We start from the raw sequence: 16766 nt of genomic DNA on the forward strand, positions 1-16766 counted from the left end.
ATTATTTTATATCTTGTGATGATTTATATTGACATGGCGTCTACCACTACACCTGTGCTACTTAACCATGATGTTTCACCCCGCGTTTTGTCTCAATGTGTACGTGGTGTTCGCTTTTTTGTGGGTCTATTTCTGATTGCCGACATCGATCCGACCAGTGGAATCTGTCAGATATAGTTTTTAAAAAAGGACGCTTTACGTAGGCGTAATCTTTGACGTGGCGATCTCTAGTGGTTTCCATGACTTCAGTTTAAGGGGATCTTCCTTGGCACCTGCTCACTGAAGGTGGATCTGCTGGAGTGAAGGATCTTTCAGCACATCACAGCGAGAGCTCTCCTTCCCAGTCGGACTATGGTGAAACCGCTCTGCGACTTCCTGATGTTTACAACTCGACTCCTTGTGAAAACGAAGAACCTCCTATTCTGGGCTCTTGCTTACAGTTTCTGTGGGCTCTGTGCCTGCCTGGTCTCGCTGAAACTTTTGTGGCACATAATCAGGAATCCAGCAGAGACCTTTCAGTGGATTGTCCGTGAAACCCTGCCCGCCTGCTTAAACGACACATCCTTGGGAACACACTGTTATGTGCGAATTAAGGTAAGGAAGCAAGTGTCCGCTGGGGAATAGCTGCCCAGTGCAGGCGGATTTGGGTTTTAGTAGCACAGTAGGCTGTTGTTTTCAAATGATTCTTTCGCTATTTATTTTCGTCATTCCCCGCCCCTCCACTGGCCAGTTTATTCTTGTATCTTGTCGACCAGCAGGAGGCCTGCGTCTGATATATTAATATCGACTCCAAAGTGGGGGTGACTGAACTGTTGCAGAACGCCTACAAGCTGTAGACCTTCAAACGGTGCTTAAGCAAAAATGTTTTTTTTTTCAAAAAAAAAGCTACAGTGTTCTGAAATGCTCCAGTCGCCGAACTGTACAACATGCACTGCAGTCCTTGCGACACATTATCATATATCTCTCGTTTGCAGTGGGGGCTGTCTATTGGCTAGTCTTGTTTATCATCAGTAGGGTTGATCGACAAAGTGCTGAAATTGAGGACAGCTCCTCAATTAACTTGGGTTTAGGCATAACCGAAATCAAGCAAGCGGGGATTTTATAACGGACCAATTCAGGTCAAATGTTTTAATATTTATCATTTTGATCCCCCCCCCCCCCCCACCCCATCATTGTTTCCGACTCGCATTCATCGAACTTAAAACTCTATGGTTTTCAGAAAGTAAAGAGACTTTACCTGCCAAGCACGTTCTCCCACTGTGGGCTACCTCTAGCTGTGTCTCGACTGACACGCTGCTGGAATAATAATTTCAAAAGTGCTTCAGAGCAAGCAAATCTCACGTGGCACATTATAATACTAATAGGGATTTTTTGACCCAAACACAGAATTCCGAAACCTATTTTAGTTTGCTCTCCTTATCCCAAAAGTAATGTTAGTGGACTCCGCTGAGGAAAGTAATCATTTCGAAGATTTTATTGTTTTGCTTCTGCATATAAAATATTACATTTATAATTAGCAAGGCAGGTCAATGACAATTTGAAACCTAATGATACTATGATAGGCAGCAAAACTAACATGTATTTCACTGTTTAACTGTGTTGAGTAAAAGATGTATCTCGTTTAGTAAACTGTGATTTATGCCTCATCAAAATTAAGTGCTTTGCAGCATACACCACTTTGAAATTGGATTAATTATGGCCTTAACTATTAAAAAGATCCAATAGTTAGTGATACAGTGATAATTCATACCTTCGCTGAAACAAAACAGTTGCGAAACATTTTTGTATTTAACTCTTGGGTTTCAGATTAATTGGGACATACAATGTCTAATACTACAGCTAACAGTTAGCATTTCTGTTGATAATTTAAATGATGCAGCCAGATCTCTGTGCCATCTCATTTCTTATTGTCTAACTGTAGAATTTGAGAAAACTACAATGTATTTTTACTATCATTTAATATTGGGTATATTGTCAGTCTTTTAATCCATTTTTGTTATGATGGTAATAATGAACATTTCAGCATATTTTGTTTGAATGTGGGGTTAACAGCTCATTGAACTATGATTTGTTTGTGCTGCTTAAAGATACTGGAATGTTCATCATCTTTTGATGCCATATGTGCACCAGATAAGAAAATTGCAGAACAGAGTGCTGGCTGAAAAGTCTGAGATAGATTACAGTTGTCATAAACTGCTACATTTCCTACATATCTTGCTCTGTGCATGCTTCTTAAGTAGCTGCGATTTTTTAAAATATCTAATGGATGAATCCATCTGCTGTGATGTGCCGTTATCATTGTCTTATGTTTTCCTTCCATGACTGTACTGAGTCTGTGTCTCAGATTACCTTCCCTCTCCATAGCTACTTCAGGTGATCTATCCTTTCTGACCACTCTTAACCCTCTCTCAGCCATTCCATGCATCAGTGCTGCTGCACTGTGTCCTCTTTGCCCTCTGCTGTCAATATCAGTGCTAGTGAAGAGTATACACCACTTTAGAGTGGCACTGAGGATATTTGGATAACACATCCTTAAGATAGAAAGGTAACAGCATTGATGATATAGAGTGGGGTGTAATGATCCAGTGGGAGTTAGATTTGAAGCAGACGTTGAACTATCAGGAATGAGTCATAAGAGACATGGAAGTTTGGAGATGAGACATCAAGCAGCTGGGGGGAGGGGAGGATGCTGTGCATTTTCTTGAAGTGAGGGAATTGAGAGCAGAGAAAATTTCAGAGACACAAAGTGAGCACGGAGTAGCTGGGGAGAAATTGCAGGAATCATGGGTAAGTAATGGGTAAAAGATGGGTTGGTGAGCTTAGATGGCTAGAGTGTGATGCAGAAAGATGCCAACAGTGCAGGTTCAATCCCCATACTGGCTGTAGTAGTTAATAGAGGCCTGTCTCTTCACCTTGCCGCAGGCTAGAGGAATGGTGGCCCTCATGCTATACATCACCAACTGTCTCTCTCTAATGGGGAGAGATGCCTATGGTCCTTTGGGACTCTGGCTAGAGCAAGTGCGTAAAAGGAAGACTGGGGACCTTTGAGACCTCTATCAGGCACAGAGACATAGACAATGGTCTCCATGAGAAACGAACGCAGAACCAGAAATAACAAATAAATGGAAGATGAAAGAGAATATTTGAAATGCATGGAAATGAGAATTTTGGAGAATCAAAACAGAAGGGTGAGGCAGAAAAATAACCTGATATTGAGGCCCACATCGTTTTCAAGTTAGCTGAGGACTTTTCATGGCTCTTAGTAAATGTTATTACATAAAACATACTGTCCGTGCTTTGTAATCTTGCTATAGCTTGTCTCCTTCCACACTGTGCTGTAGCTGAAAGATTAAGAAAGAAGGTATGTGTGTGTGGGAGGAGAATGTGGGTGTAAGCGATGAAGGGGGTAGAGATGTGGAGGAGGACACTACAATCTGCAGCGATTAGGGTCACCTGTACTTTTCCAGTTACCATGGTGCATAATAGTCATTTTAAGCACAGATTTAACAGTGTATGAATGCTTCCTGACTTATCAAATTGGATCACTTGCTTTGCTAATTTATTCACTGTCATAATTAAAGTTTTAAAATAGATTATAATAATAACTACAAAGAATTACATATTCTAATCTTGACTCTTAAAACTGCTGTAATGGGTGAGATTGTGAACTATGATTGTGCTTTAATGGTGATTAATTTTAATTTGCAGATGGGTACAAAAAGTATAAGCTGAATGCTAACAAAGTTTTGATGCCAATGAGTACTATATTTAATTAGTAATGGGTGTTGAAGGTTAAAATTCTAATAATGCCATAATGTTATCAGAAGTAGTGTAACTTATCCTGGATTATGGCATGTTCAGGAAAATACATATTTAACAGGTTAACTTCAAACAAAAACATATATTTTGCACATAGGGAAACATGAGAAAATTCAAGGATGAGATGATGCAATTCATCTCATATGGGCTAGGTGACAAATTCAAAAAGTGAGGGGGAATAATGCAATTTTTAAGAAATAGTCACCAAAAGAATGGTTAGGAGATTATTTTATATATAACTCTATATGTAATGGAGGACATAATGTAACATGGGGACATGGAATCCCTTATTAGAAGCAGAACATCTAATAGAGTTTTAAAAAGGATGTAGATCAATCGTTAACAAAAAAATAAAGGGGATATAGAGAAAATCCAGAAGAATAGGCTAGTTCTTTACAAAGCCAGCATAAGCATGATGGGCCTCCTTTAATTCTATAAAATCTTGTGACTCAATGCAGTACCAAGGAATGTTTTTCTTCTCTCTGGAGAGTTTTCTTTTAATCTCATCTGTTTTTCTGTGTGCAGGTGTCATGTGGTAACCAAATACTACCTCACAGGAAGAGGAAGAATAAGTTGGAGAGTTGTTGCTGAGGTCTGACGACTGTAGTGTTTAGTTGAAGAGCAGCCTAGCCCTGAATCAGTCGATTTTTATTCATTCTCAACTAGAGGCCAACTTCCCTCAATATAGATTAGAATAGCACCAACTAATCTTCTAACATGAGTACTTGTGTAGAGTCGCCTAATGGTTATACAGACTTATGACTGTATAAGCCATAGAGTTATACAGCACAGAAACAGGCCCTTCGGCCCATCGTGTCCGTGCTGGCCATCAAGCAAATATCCTAATTCCATTTTTCAGCACTTGGCCCGTAGCCTTGTATGCTACGGTATTTCAAGTGCTCATCTAAATTTTTCTTAAACATTGTGAGAGTTCCTGCCTCTACCACCCCTTCAGGCAGTGTGTTCCACATTCCAACCACCTTCTGGGTGAAAACATTTTCCTCAAATCCCCTCTAAACCTCCTGCCCCTTGCCTTAAATCTATGCCCCCTGGTTACTGACCCGTCCGCTAAGGGAAAAAGATTCTTCCTATCTATCCTATCAATGCCCCTCATAATTTTATAAATCTCAATCAGGTCCCCCCTCAGCCTTCTCTGCCCTAAGGAAAACAACCCTAGCCTATCCAGTCTCTCTTCATAGCTGAAATGCTCCAGCCCAACCAACATCTTGGTGAATCTCCTCTGCACCCTCTCCAGTGCAATCACATCCTCCCTATAGTGTGGTGCCCAGAACTGTACACAGTACTCCAGCTGTGGCCTAACTAGTATTTTATACAGCTCCATCATAAGCTCCCTGTTCTTATATTCTATGCCTCGGCTAATAAAGGCAAGTATCCCACATGCCTTCCTAACCATCTTATCTACCTGTGCTGCTGCCTTCAGTGATCTATGGACAAGTACAACAAGGTCCCTCTGACTCTCTGTACTTCCTATCGTCCTACCATCCATTGTATATTCCCTTGCCTTGTTAGTTCTCCCAAAATGCATCACCTCACACTTCTCAGGATTAAATTCCATTTGCCACTGCACCGCCCATCTTACCAGCCCATCTATATCATCCTGTAATCTAAGGCTTTCCGCCTCACTATTTATGACACCACCAATTTTCGTGTCATCTGCGAACTTACCGATCATACCTCCTATATCCACGTCTAAAACATTAATGTACACTACAAGCAGCAAGGGTCCCAGCACCAATCCCTGTGGTACACCACTGGTCACAGGCTTCCACCCGCAAAAAGAACCCTCAACCATCACCCTCTGCCACTGAGCCAATTTTGCTCCAATTTGCCAAATTGCCCTGGATCCCATGGGCTCTTACCTTCTTGACCGATATCCCATGTGGGACCTTATCAAAAGCCTTACTGAAGTCCATGTAGACTACACCAACTGCTTTACCCTCATCTACACATCTAGTCACCTCCTCGAAACATTCAGTCAAATGGTATTGGACTTGCAACAGGGAAACCATGGGCTGAATTTTTCAGTGACCCCTGAGGTCCCACCACCAGGACCGGAAGGGGGAAGTGGGTTGGGGTGCGTTATTCTGTGACGGTCGGCCAATTAACTGCTGGCAGGCAGAGGAGGCGTCCAGTATAGTGCAGGTGGAGACATGAAGTCATGCTGCTGGAAGTGCTGGCACCATATTTAAAGGGCTGCCCACACTCCTTTGCCTCCCTGCAGGCTCTCCTCCAGTCTGCTTGGGAAAGGTGGGAGGTCCTCTTGCTTCGGGCCAACCAAGCAAGTCTGGACTGAGATTGCAGAGAAGTTCATCAGCTTTGGGGTCATCTGTAGAACCTGGCTGCAGGGCTGCAAGCGCGTAAATGACCTCATGCGATCCACCAAGGTAGGTGCATCACACTTTGCTCTCTTTAGGGACGTTCATGTGGCAATGCTTAAGAGTGAGCTAGCTAGAAAAGGAATAGCAACCCAGTTTCTGGCAATGGGGCCAGGCAGCAGCATGGGGGCTGTTCCATAGCAGAGAAGAAGACACAAGGGCCTAATGGATGGGTACAAGAGAGCCTCTTGCAAACGTGAGGCATAGTGCTTTTGTGTCCACCAAAGGTCACATGGAACTCCACACTCAGAGTGGACAGAAGGGAGTGCTGGAATGCGCATTATCCTCAAATTAATCATCTCTCTTATGCAGGGCAAAGGCAGGAGTAGATAGCTGAAGAGGCCGGGGGACTGCCTTCCACCTCTGAGGAGGATGAGGGAACCTCAGAGAACGCAGCACCATATCATTCCCCCACACCTTCCACCAGCACAGATACTCTCACGTTGGGTGGGTATCCATTCGTGAGTAGACCTGGGAACAGCACAACACAGATGGGCCTGAGCAGCTGCTGGAGGCTGTGACAGCTGAGGCCACTGACACTCTGAGGAATGTTGGAGAGCCCAGCGATGCTGAGCCTGTAATATAAAGATATCAAAGGGTTAATCTTGAGAGAATGTAAAGATTACTGCCCACCATGATGAGGTAAGAGATCATGTGGGAGAGACTCGAGAATAGTTATAGCATGGCTTTTGAAGGAGACACACAAGCTAGTGCGGAGTGTATATAGTTACTATACAATAAAGATTAATGTTTAAGTCTAAGAACCTCTCTGGCTAGACTCTATATGGTGGCAGCATACAGAACCAAATATCTAACATGATGGACAGTGCTGGGATCGAAGTCCTATACCCAGAAGAGAAAATTTGAAGCAACAGTCATCCTTCAGCCAGAGAGAAGAAACTTAAAACAAGTAGCTGAAGAGAAAAAAAAACGTACAATGGAAGGCGGAGAAAAACTGCAAAGAATGGAAGCGTGGCTGAAATTCAAGCGATCGGGTGAGTCATTATGCCGACGATTGAAAAATCCCAGTTTAAAAAAAAAGCCTTTGAAGAGCTTAAAAGTGTAAGAGCAAAAGAAAAAAAATGGGGAAAACTCAGTCCCTCACTCGGGCTGAACGCCAGGGCAAAGGGGGGGAAAACCCTGAAAATAAAGTCCAATCGTGAAGGGGGGAAAAAAGCACAGGAAACCCCCAAACACAGCAGAGCCTCCATTAATGCATCTAAGCTGGAGGAAAAAATCATTAAAGCAATCAAGCTTGAACAAAATAAATAAACTCTAGCTAAAAAAAAAAGCATCTGGAACTGTCTGTCGAACAGCTCTGTCAAGTCCAATAGGCAGCTGTATAAACATTTCAGTGAACTGCTGAAAGAAAAGGGAAATCCCTACCAGAAGCCTATAAAAAACAGGGAACACTGTCAAGCACCTGCTAATTTCAAACTCGACATCAGAGCAAATGTGACGGTCCTGTCAGATAAAGAACCATGGCTATCCACACACATTCTGCAACCAACAGAAACTCAGTTACATGGCCCAGGAGGTGTTGTAACTTCCCCTTTACTTCAAGTACAAGTGCTACATTCCATCAAAGCAAGCTAACTGAATAAACCATTTCTTAAAGGGGAACATTCTAAAAAGTCTATAAAAATGTTAAAAATGGATCAAAATTTGGGAGTGCCAGAGAGTTTCAAAAGTTATGAGGGATCCAATCAGACTCAAAACTAGGTACTATGGAGGAAAAGGTTCCTCAGATACAGAATTGCATCAAAATTGGACAGAAAGTCTGAAACAGAGCAAGTATTATTATATTTCATTGGTGCTGTAGCTGATGATATAATAGCAAGACAACATATTAATGAAACATCAGCCAAATTCGACGAAGTGTTAAAAGCTTGTGATTCCTACTTCAATCTGCGCAGTAATAACAGACCAATCCTGTGAGGTGAGAAAAGACATTGGTTCAGGAAACGTCCTGCGACTGTTCAGTTCCTTCACCAATGGGCTGAACAAGAGGCAGCAGGAGAAAAGGTACACTGGTGGGGGGGAGGGGGGTAGTGAAAAACGCTTTTAAACCCTGCCAGCGCTGTGGTGCAAAAACTTCCCACGGGCGTGAACAGTGTCCCACCAATACAGCAGATGCTTTTATTGCAGGAAAACAGGGCATTTCAGTAAGATGTGCTGAAATAAAATCTCGACTACCTCAACCTCTAAAGGAAAAGTAGTTAAAAATAGAGAGGTAAATGCAGCTACGCAACCTCCTGCAGCAGACCAATAGAAAGATTTTCTGGGCAAAATCAATGATCCGAAACAAACATTTTGGTTAGCAGATGTATATGTCAAAGGACATATCACTAATTTCAAACTTGATACCGGAGCAAGTGTGATGGTCCTGTCAGCTAAAGAGCTGTGGCTATCCACACATGTTCTGCAACCAACAGAAAGTCAGTTACATGGCCCAGGACGTGTTGTACTTGAAGTAAAGGGCATGTTACAAGCGACGCTTCAATCTAAGGGAAAGCAGATATTAGAAACACTGTACGTCCTAAGCAATCGGGAGTCCTCACTCTTTAGTAGAAGAGCTGGTATTGACCTTCATCTTATAAAGAAAGTTGAAGAAGATAAACAAGAAGAATCCAGGAGCCAGGACAGAGGGAGAGCCCCCCAACCTGACCTGAGCACTACCGAGAGTCCAGATTCCGACAGAGTCGGGATTCCGCCAGAGAGCCCGCACAATGCAGAGAGAAGCCGCACAACACAACACAGCACAGCCCGCCATGCCACTCAGACTGCAAGAGAGAGAAAGAGAAATGCAACAACTTCCTACAGGAGTGATACACAGATAGAGAACTTGGGAAGAAGCAAATCCAATAAATTGGTCAGGTACACAGACTAGGTCAAAGAGAACCTCTAATTTCAACCCAATTCCCAACCAAACCGTGGGAACAGTTGATTTATTCTTCTTTGAAGGATGATCCTCTCTATTTATTTGTTGATTACTTCTCAAGATGTATCGAAGTTGTACACAACAACTGAAACAGTCATCAGAGTTTTACAAGTTTTCACAACACTTGGTATACCTGATCAGATAGTATCTGATAATGGACCACAATTTGCAAATGATTACTTCACGCACTTTGCAGAAGAATGTGGATTTGTTCACCTAACAAGCTCTCTTAAGTATTCACAATCTAATGCAGATGCTGAACGAGCAGTCAGAACCATTAAAACTGTTAATGAAAAATCAAGATATCCAGTTAGCACTACTGACATACAGAGCATTAGTGTGCAGATTAGCACCATCAGAACTCTTAATGTGAAGAAAACTTCAAACGCAACTTCCAATTCTACCCAAGAAATTATTTCTAGAATCGTACAAGGATTATCAGAAAGTACAAGGCAAAGAAAAGTTGTATCAAAACAAACAGACTCATAATTATAACAGAAGATACTGGACAACAAACCTACCAAAGTTGTCAGAAGGGCAAAAGGTATGGGTACGAGACCAAAATAGAGATGTAATTCTCCAGAAAGATGAGAATCAACAGCGATCTTATCTAGTACGAGCTCAAGAAGATTCTATAGGGAGAAATAAAAGGAATCTTATTCTTTTACATCAAAGACATCAATCGGTCATACATTTAGACGACTCAGATGATGAACTGAAAATTCGAAAAGCGCTGAACGCTGCAAACCTCAAAGAAGACCATCCAAGTCAAGAAACAAGGGATCAGAGAAAGATGACCAATCTTCCACATCTAACGACAACAAGATCAGGGAGAGTTGTGAAGCCTCCTGATAGATTGAATCTATGAAGTCAGAGACTAGGGGGGAGCATGTAAATAAAAAAGTGAAGGTGTGTAAATATATGTTGGGATAAAGACTTGGGAGGATATGTAATATAAAGGTAGCAAAGGGTTAATCTTGAGAGAATATAAAGATTACCGCCCACCATGATGAGGTAAGAGATCATGTGGGAGATACTCGAGAACAGTTACAGTGTAGCTTTTGAAGGAGACACATCGGCTGGTGTGGAGTGTATATAGTTACTATACAATAAAGATTAATATTTAAACAATACAGTCTAAGAACCTGTCTGGCTAGACTCTATACGGTGGCAGCATAAAGAACCAAATATATAACAGAACCTCAGACTGATGACATGCCTTTGGAGTCATCAGCAAGGCAGCAGGTGCTGGCGCTACAGTGTGAGATGCGGTATCATCTGGCAGAGCTTCCAGTGGCTAAGTGCACCCTGGCACGGACAGTGGAGCAGTCCATCCAGACCATGAATGCCGCCATGTCTCTGCCATGCTTGGCTTCCTCCGTCGAGACGTTGGCCACCCTCGGAGAGCCATCTCCAGCAAACGCACAGTCCATGACCTTTTTGCAGCAATGGCTAGGCGAGAAGGCAGGGGGCGGTGCTGAGTTGCCTGGACGCAGGTGAGCAGGGAGCTACAGCTGTGCCTTGAAAAGACAGAGGAGCAGCTGCCTGATGGGTGTATATGCCAGGACCCTCCAGTCCTCAGGCAGCCAAAGGACGATGGCCAAGGTCATCCCAAGCCACAGGGCAAGAAGGTATCAGCCTGTCTCCACCTCAGCTGACAGCACAGTGGGAGCACCAGATAGTAGCGCATGGAAGAGATTTAAGAAGAGCACCTAGCTGCACTCGGGGTTCATGGGGTTTTTTTTGGAAGCATGTATTGTTGCAATTTTTTGTTCTACCATTAAATGTCTGATGTGCATTTCTTGTGGGCTGCTGGGAATTCACAAATACCCTGGCTCCATTCAAAGGTTTGATGGATGGGAGTACACCAGGTGAAGTCCAGGCACTCCCCATGCCACAGTGTGATTTCTCACTGGGTGCAGGTAAATAGCAAGGTCAATGAAGGAAGCGGAAGCAGGGCTGCAGAGTGCTGAGGCTTTATTGGATTGTATGGATCTGTATTCACGCATCACGAGCCTCCCTTGTGCATATCTCATGGGGCCTTGCCTGTGGGAACTGTGGCTCTCCAGCATCCTGTGCCTGGTCATCATCTTCCTCCATCTCCTCATAGTCAGTAACGGAACCATGCTCCACAATATCCTCAGTGTGCAAATGCCGTCCTCTCTGTAGTGCCAGGTTGTGTAGGGCACAGCAAACCACCACTACATGCCAGATCTTCGCTGGGGCATGCTGAAGAGCTCCACAAGATCTGTCTAGCTCACTGAACTGTATCTTCAGAAGCCCAATGGCAACCTTGATGGTCGCTCAGGTTGTGCCGTGGCAGGTGTGGTACTTCTCCAGATCAGTGCTACGGTTTGTCACAGGCGGCAATAGTCAGGTCTTCAATAAGTAGCATTTGTCACGCAGTATCTATACATGAAGGCACGTGGGGTGGGGTGGGGGTGGGCCTGAAATGGTCTGGCACCTGGGACTGCCTTAATATGTAGGCGTTGTGGCTGCTTCTCAGGAACCATGCACACACCTGCAGGAGACCCTTATGGTGGTCACAGACTAGTTGTACATCGAGCAAATGGAATCACTTCCTGTTAATGAAGGATGCTGTCTGGTCTGTGGGAGCCTTGATGGCTCCATGCGTGCAGTCGATACCCTGCCCCTGGGGGAATCCAGCAATAGCCCCGAATCCCATAGCTCTCTCAACCTGGCTATTCAGATTGGTATGAAAGTGCACGTATTGCAAATCCCATACATTTCTCCAGTGGATCCTTGGAATGATCCTGAGACATAGAAATTCAATCCCAAAGTGACCTTCAATGCCACTGGTATTAGGTGCCCACCATTTCCCATGGGGCTCAGCTCGTCCTCCATCATGGCACCCAGCTCTGTGACAGCCTCCCTGGAGAGGCATAGTGTTTGGTGACACTGCTGCTCTGACATCTGAAGGTAGCTGAGCTTCGGTGTGTAGACCCTCTCTGGTGGGTAATTTATTCGCGCAGGAGATTGATAGCGTGCCCCTCTGCACCCTTCTTCTCCATTCCCCCCACCCCAAGGCTGGAGTTCATGCTGCCCCTCTGATTGCTGCTTTTTAAAAAAATTTTGCGGGGATGTGGGTGTTGCTGGCTAGGCCAGCATTTATTGCCCATCCCTAATTGCCCTTGAACTGAGTGGCGTGCTAGGCCATTTCAGAGGGCATTTTGAGAGTCCACCACATTGCTGTGGGTCTGGAGTCACTTGTAGGCCAGACCAGGTAAGGACAGCAGATTTCCTTCCCTAAAGGACATTAATGAACCAGATTGTTTTTTACAACAATGGTTTCATGGTCATTATCAGCTTTTTAATTCCAAATTTATTAATTGAATTCAAATTTCACCATCTGCCATTGGTGGGATTCGAACCCATGTCCCCAAAGCATTAGCCTGCGCTCTGGATTACTAGTCCAGTGACATTACCACGTCACTGCCTCCCCACTGCCTGTGGCTGAAGCTCTCTCCCTCTCTACTGTTGCTCCTCACTGGAGGAACTGAAACGAGAGTGAATGAGGCCCATGGTACATGGATTCACTCAGTCTCCAGGACCTCTTTCCATCCCTACTTTACCAACACAAGTGTCAGCTTCAATATGCCACTCTGGCAATGTGACCCCACAGATCTGGCACCTTTTCCCCTTCTCCTATGCCAGTGCCCCCGCTGTTCCACCCTTCCTGCCAAGACTCACTAGGACTCACAATGGCTGCCACTTGGAGCCATAACTGACCTCCCGCTAGCTCACCGCCTCCTTATAGAGGCTCTGAAGTCCCATAGTTCCCATGTACTTCTAGGAAAATCAGAACTCCCTGGTAAATTGAAGTTAATTGCCTTTTTAACAGGCTTAATTACCTGCCTACCATGCAAGCACAAGGTCCTCCCGCCATGCCGGCTGCCCTTTGGAATATCTAGTCCCAACGTGAAGACTTCCATCCCAACGCCTTCCATCCTGATATTCTGTTTCCTCTCGCCTCCAACGGGCTGGGAAATTTCAGCCCCATGAGTTCAAATCATACCGTAGGAAGTTGTGAAATAAATTTCAATTGTTTGCCCAGAGTCCAAAACTAGGGGCTGTAATTGTTAATAAATCCAAAAGGAAATTCAGGAGAAACTTCTTTACCCAGGGAGTGGTGCGAATGTGGAACTTGCTACCACATGGAGTGGTTGAGGTGAATAGCATTTAAGGGGAAGCTGGATAAGTACATGAGGCAGAAAGGAATAAGATATATTGATAGGGTTAGATAAAGTAAGTTGGGAGAAAGCTCGTGTGGAGCATAAACTCCAACATAGAGTTGGGTTAACTGGCCTGTTTCTGTGCTGTTCCAATCTAACTGCTGCTGAAACCCTTATCCATACCTTTGCTCCCTCTACATTTGATTTAACCCCATGCACTCCTGGCCAGTCTCCCACGTTCTACATCTGTAACCTTGAGGTGATTCAAAACTACGCTGCCCATGTCTTAACTTGCACCAAGACCTGGTCACCTATCTTGCCTGTGCTTACTGATTTACATTGACTCCTGGTCAAGCAATGTCTCCATTTTCCATTTTAAAATCATCATCCTTATATTCAAATCTCTCCATGGCCTTGCTTCTCCCTATCTCTGGAATCTCCTCCAACGCTGCAACCCCTCTAGGTCTTTGCTCTGCCAATTCTGGCCTCTTTTCCCAATTTTAACCACTCCAGCAGTGTCGGCTGTGCCTTCAGCTGCCTCGGACCTAAGTTCTGGAATTCCCTCCTGATATCTCTCCTCCTCTCTTCCTCTTTTTCCTCCTTCAAGGTGCGCCATAAAACTTACTTCTTTAAGCAAGTGTTTGATCATCCGGCCGAACATCTCCTTATGTGGCTCAGTGTCAAATTTTGTCCCATAACGCTGCTTTAAAAAGCCTTGGGACACTTTATTACAGGAAAGGTGCTATATAAATGTTGTTGAAAATTCCCTGAAACTCTAAGTCTGGTAATGTATGAGTTGGCAGGAGGAAAATGACTCTGAAATCTACTGGATTATCATAAAAACCAAGCGAGTTCACAAAGGCCTTTCAGGGAAGAGAACTAGCAATCTTAACCTGCTTTGCCGACATGTGAATCTAGTCCCGCATTATCAGGTTGATTCCTCATGATCAAAAATTCTGCCTTATCAGCATTGCCTAAATCCCAAGAACAACTTAAAAATTGTCCCCTAAATTTCACACCAAGCTATTCCTATTTTGTTGAACACTTGAGTTATTCAGTGATCGATAATTCATTCAAAGCCTTGTCTCATTTTACCTCCATAGATAGGACGTAGAACATAAAGATTACTTATGCTTTGTATCACAGTTTCATTCTGTCCTGGCAACATCATCTTTCAGTGTAGATGGTGTATTTGGGTAACTATAGTCTCTGGTGGAACTAGTAGATGCAGCAAGTGTGCATAAAAAACAATTTTTAAAATATCTACCGCCTGCTCTTATAAAATGGATGACGTATTGTACTTGATTTTATTTCTCTCTCTCTGAATTTCCAGGAGTCAGGATTAAGATTCCACTATGTTGCTGCTGGGGAAAGGGGCAAACCCCTTATGCTCTTACTACATGGATTCCCAGAGTTCTGGTAATAATTTTGTTTTTGAATCAGTAGTTTGTAGCATTTGTTTTGTTGCTATTCAGCTGTGTTATGCAGGACCCCACCTGCCAAGAATAAGGCATATTAATTTTGTCATATGAACTGATTTTAAACTTGCTGGGAAGAAGAGACGGCCTGTTACAAGGGCTGCCAGACACTTAACTGAAAAGCATTTGCAGGCTAACAGACAGTGCTTATTTATTTTATTTAGAGATACAGCACTGAAACAGGCCCTTCGGCCCACCGAGTCTGTGCCGACCAAGAATCACCCATTTATACTAACCCTGCAGTAATCCCATATTCCCTACCACCTACCTACACGAGGGGCAATTTACAATGGCCAATTTACCTATCACCTGCAAGTCTTTGGTGGTGAGAGGAAACCGGAGCACCCGGCGAAAACCCACACGGTCACAGGGAGAACTTGCAAACTCCGCACAGGCAGTACCCAGAATTGAACCCGGGTCCCTGGAGCTGTAAGGCTGCGGTGCTAACCACTGCGCCACTGTGCCGCCTGTGGAGACAAAGCACCATTCCCTGACACATTCAACCCACAATGGATTTTGATCACCAGACATTGAAGGTGTAAGGAAGAGCATTCCAGAGACTGCCAAAGGGATACAATCCACAAAAGCCAGGACTGGTTAAACCAGCTGGTCACATGACTAACTGGTTGGTCCAGGGTTTTTTTGAACTAGCCACAGAGTTTTTGAACTCAAAAAGACTGTTTGCTCCTGGAGTGAGAAGACCTCTCCTGTCTGCTCCCATTTCTTTGTCACAAACCTCTGGACCCACTGAGGATACATGAACTTCAAGAGAGAAAAGTCTCCTACATCGAACAAGGTTTAAGAAGAATACTGGGCCCAACGAAAAGCAAGACCTACCTACAATCAAGGACTCTACAGCAAGCTCAAAGAACAGTAACCAAAACCATCTTCAGATATTGCCTCAAACTTTTCCACTTTATTTCTTCCGCTCTTTTCTGTCTCTATCTGCATGTGTGTTCTTTCTTTTGGGCCTCCTTATCTCGAGATACAATGGATACGCGCCTGGAGGTGGTCAGTGGTTTGTGAAGCAGCGCCTGGAGTGGCTATAAAGGCCAATTCTAGAGTGACAGGCTTTTCCACAGGTGCTGCAGAGAAATTTGTTTGTCGGGGCTGTTGCACAGTTGGCTCTCCCCTTGCGCCTCTGTCTTTTTTCCTGCCAACTACTAAGTCTCTTCGACTCGCCACATTTTAGCCCTGTCTTTATGGCTGCCCGCCAGCTCTGGCGAACGCTGGCAACTGACTCCCACGACTTGTGATCAATGTCACAGGATTTCATGTTGCGTTTGCAGACGTCTTTAAAGCGGAGACATGGACAGCCGGTGGGTCTGATACCAGTGGCGAGCTCGCTGTACAATGTGTCTTTGGGGATCCTGCCATCTTCCATGCGGCTCACATGGCCAAGCCATCTCAAGCGCCGCTGACTCGGTAGGGTGTACAAGCTGGGGATGTTGGCCACCTCGAGGACTTCTGTGTTGGAGATACGGTCCTGCCACCTGATGCCAAGTATTCTCCGGAGGCAGCGAAGATGGAATGAATTGAGACGTCGCTCTTGGCTGACATACGTTGTCCAGGCCTCGCTGCATGTGTGTATCGCGTATGAATGCTAGCGTGGGCGCATCACGTATCCATAGACGTTAACCGATATAGAGTTTAAATTTAATAAAGTTCAACCTTTGTTTCTTTAAACCTAATTAAACCTGTTTGTCTAGCCTCTTTGCCTTAGAATTGGATGTTAGTGAACAAGGATTCACTAAGGGGGAGCTAAAAAAAAGTGTTTAAAATTAAACCCTGTAAGACCAGGTGAAGGCTGAGAGGGAACTCTAGACCCCTTTTTCACCTGGTCATAACAGGCTGCTTTATTATGTATAACATATTTGATCATAGTCTAAATTATTTCTACAATGAACTGAAGCTGGTATGATTTGAGTCAGTTCCCACA

The 16766-nt window shown here is 44.1% G+C and overlaps 1 protein-coding gene across 1 annotated transcript in view; it reads left to right on the forward strand.

The window, feature by feature from the left end:
- The first annotated feature begins 278 nt into the window (after positions 1 to 278).
- The window catches only part of ephx4 (epoxide hydrolase 4), a 55113-nt gene continuing 38625 nt past the window's right edge, over positions 279 to 16766 (forward strand). The window contains exons 1-2 of the mRNA XM_068036355.1: positions 279 to 594; positions 14683 to 14768. Of these exons, the coding sequence (XP_067892456.1) occupies positions 352 to 594; positions 14683 to 14768 (329 nt within the window). The 5' untranslated portion in view covers positions 279 to 351. The remainder of the gene's footprint in view (positions 595 to 14682; positions 14769 to 16766) is intronic.

Source organism: Heterodontus francisci, chromosome 8 (genome assembly GCF_036365525.1).
Source record: "Heterodontus francisci isolate sHetFra1 chromosome 8, sHetFra1.hap1, whole genome shotgun sequence".
Lineage (NCBI taxonomy): Eukaryota > Metazoa > Chordata > Chondrichthyes > Heterodontiformes > Heterodontidae > Heterodontus > Heterodontus francisci.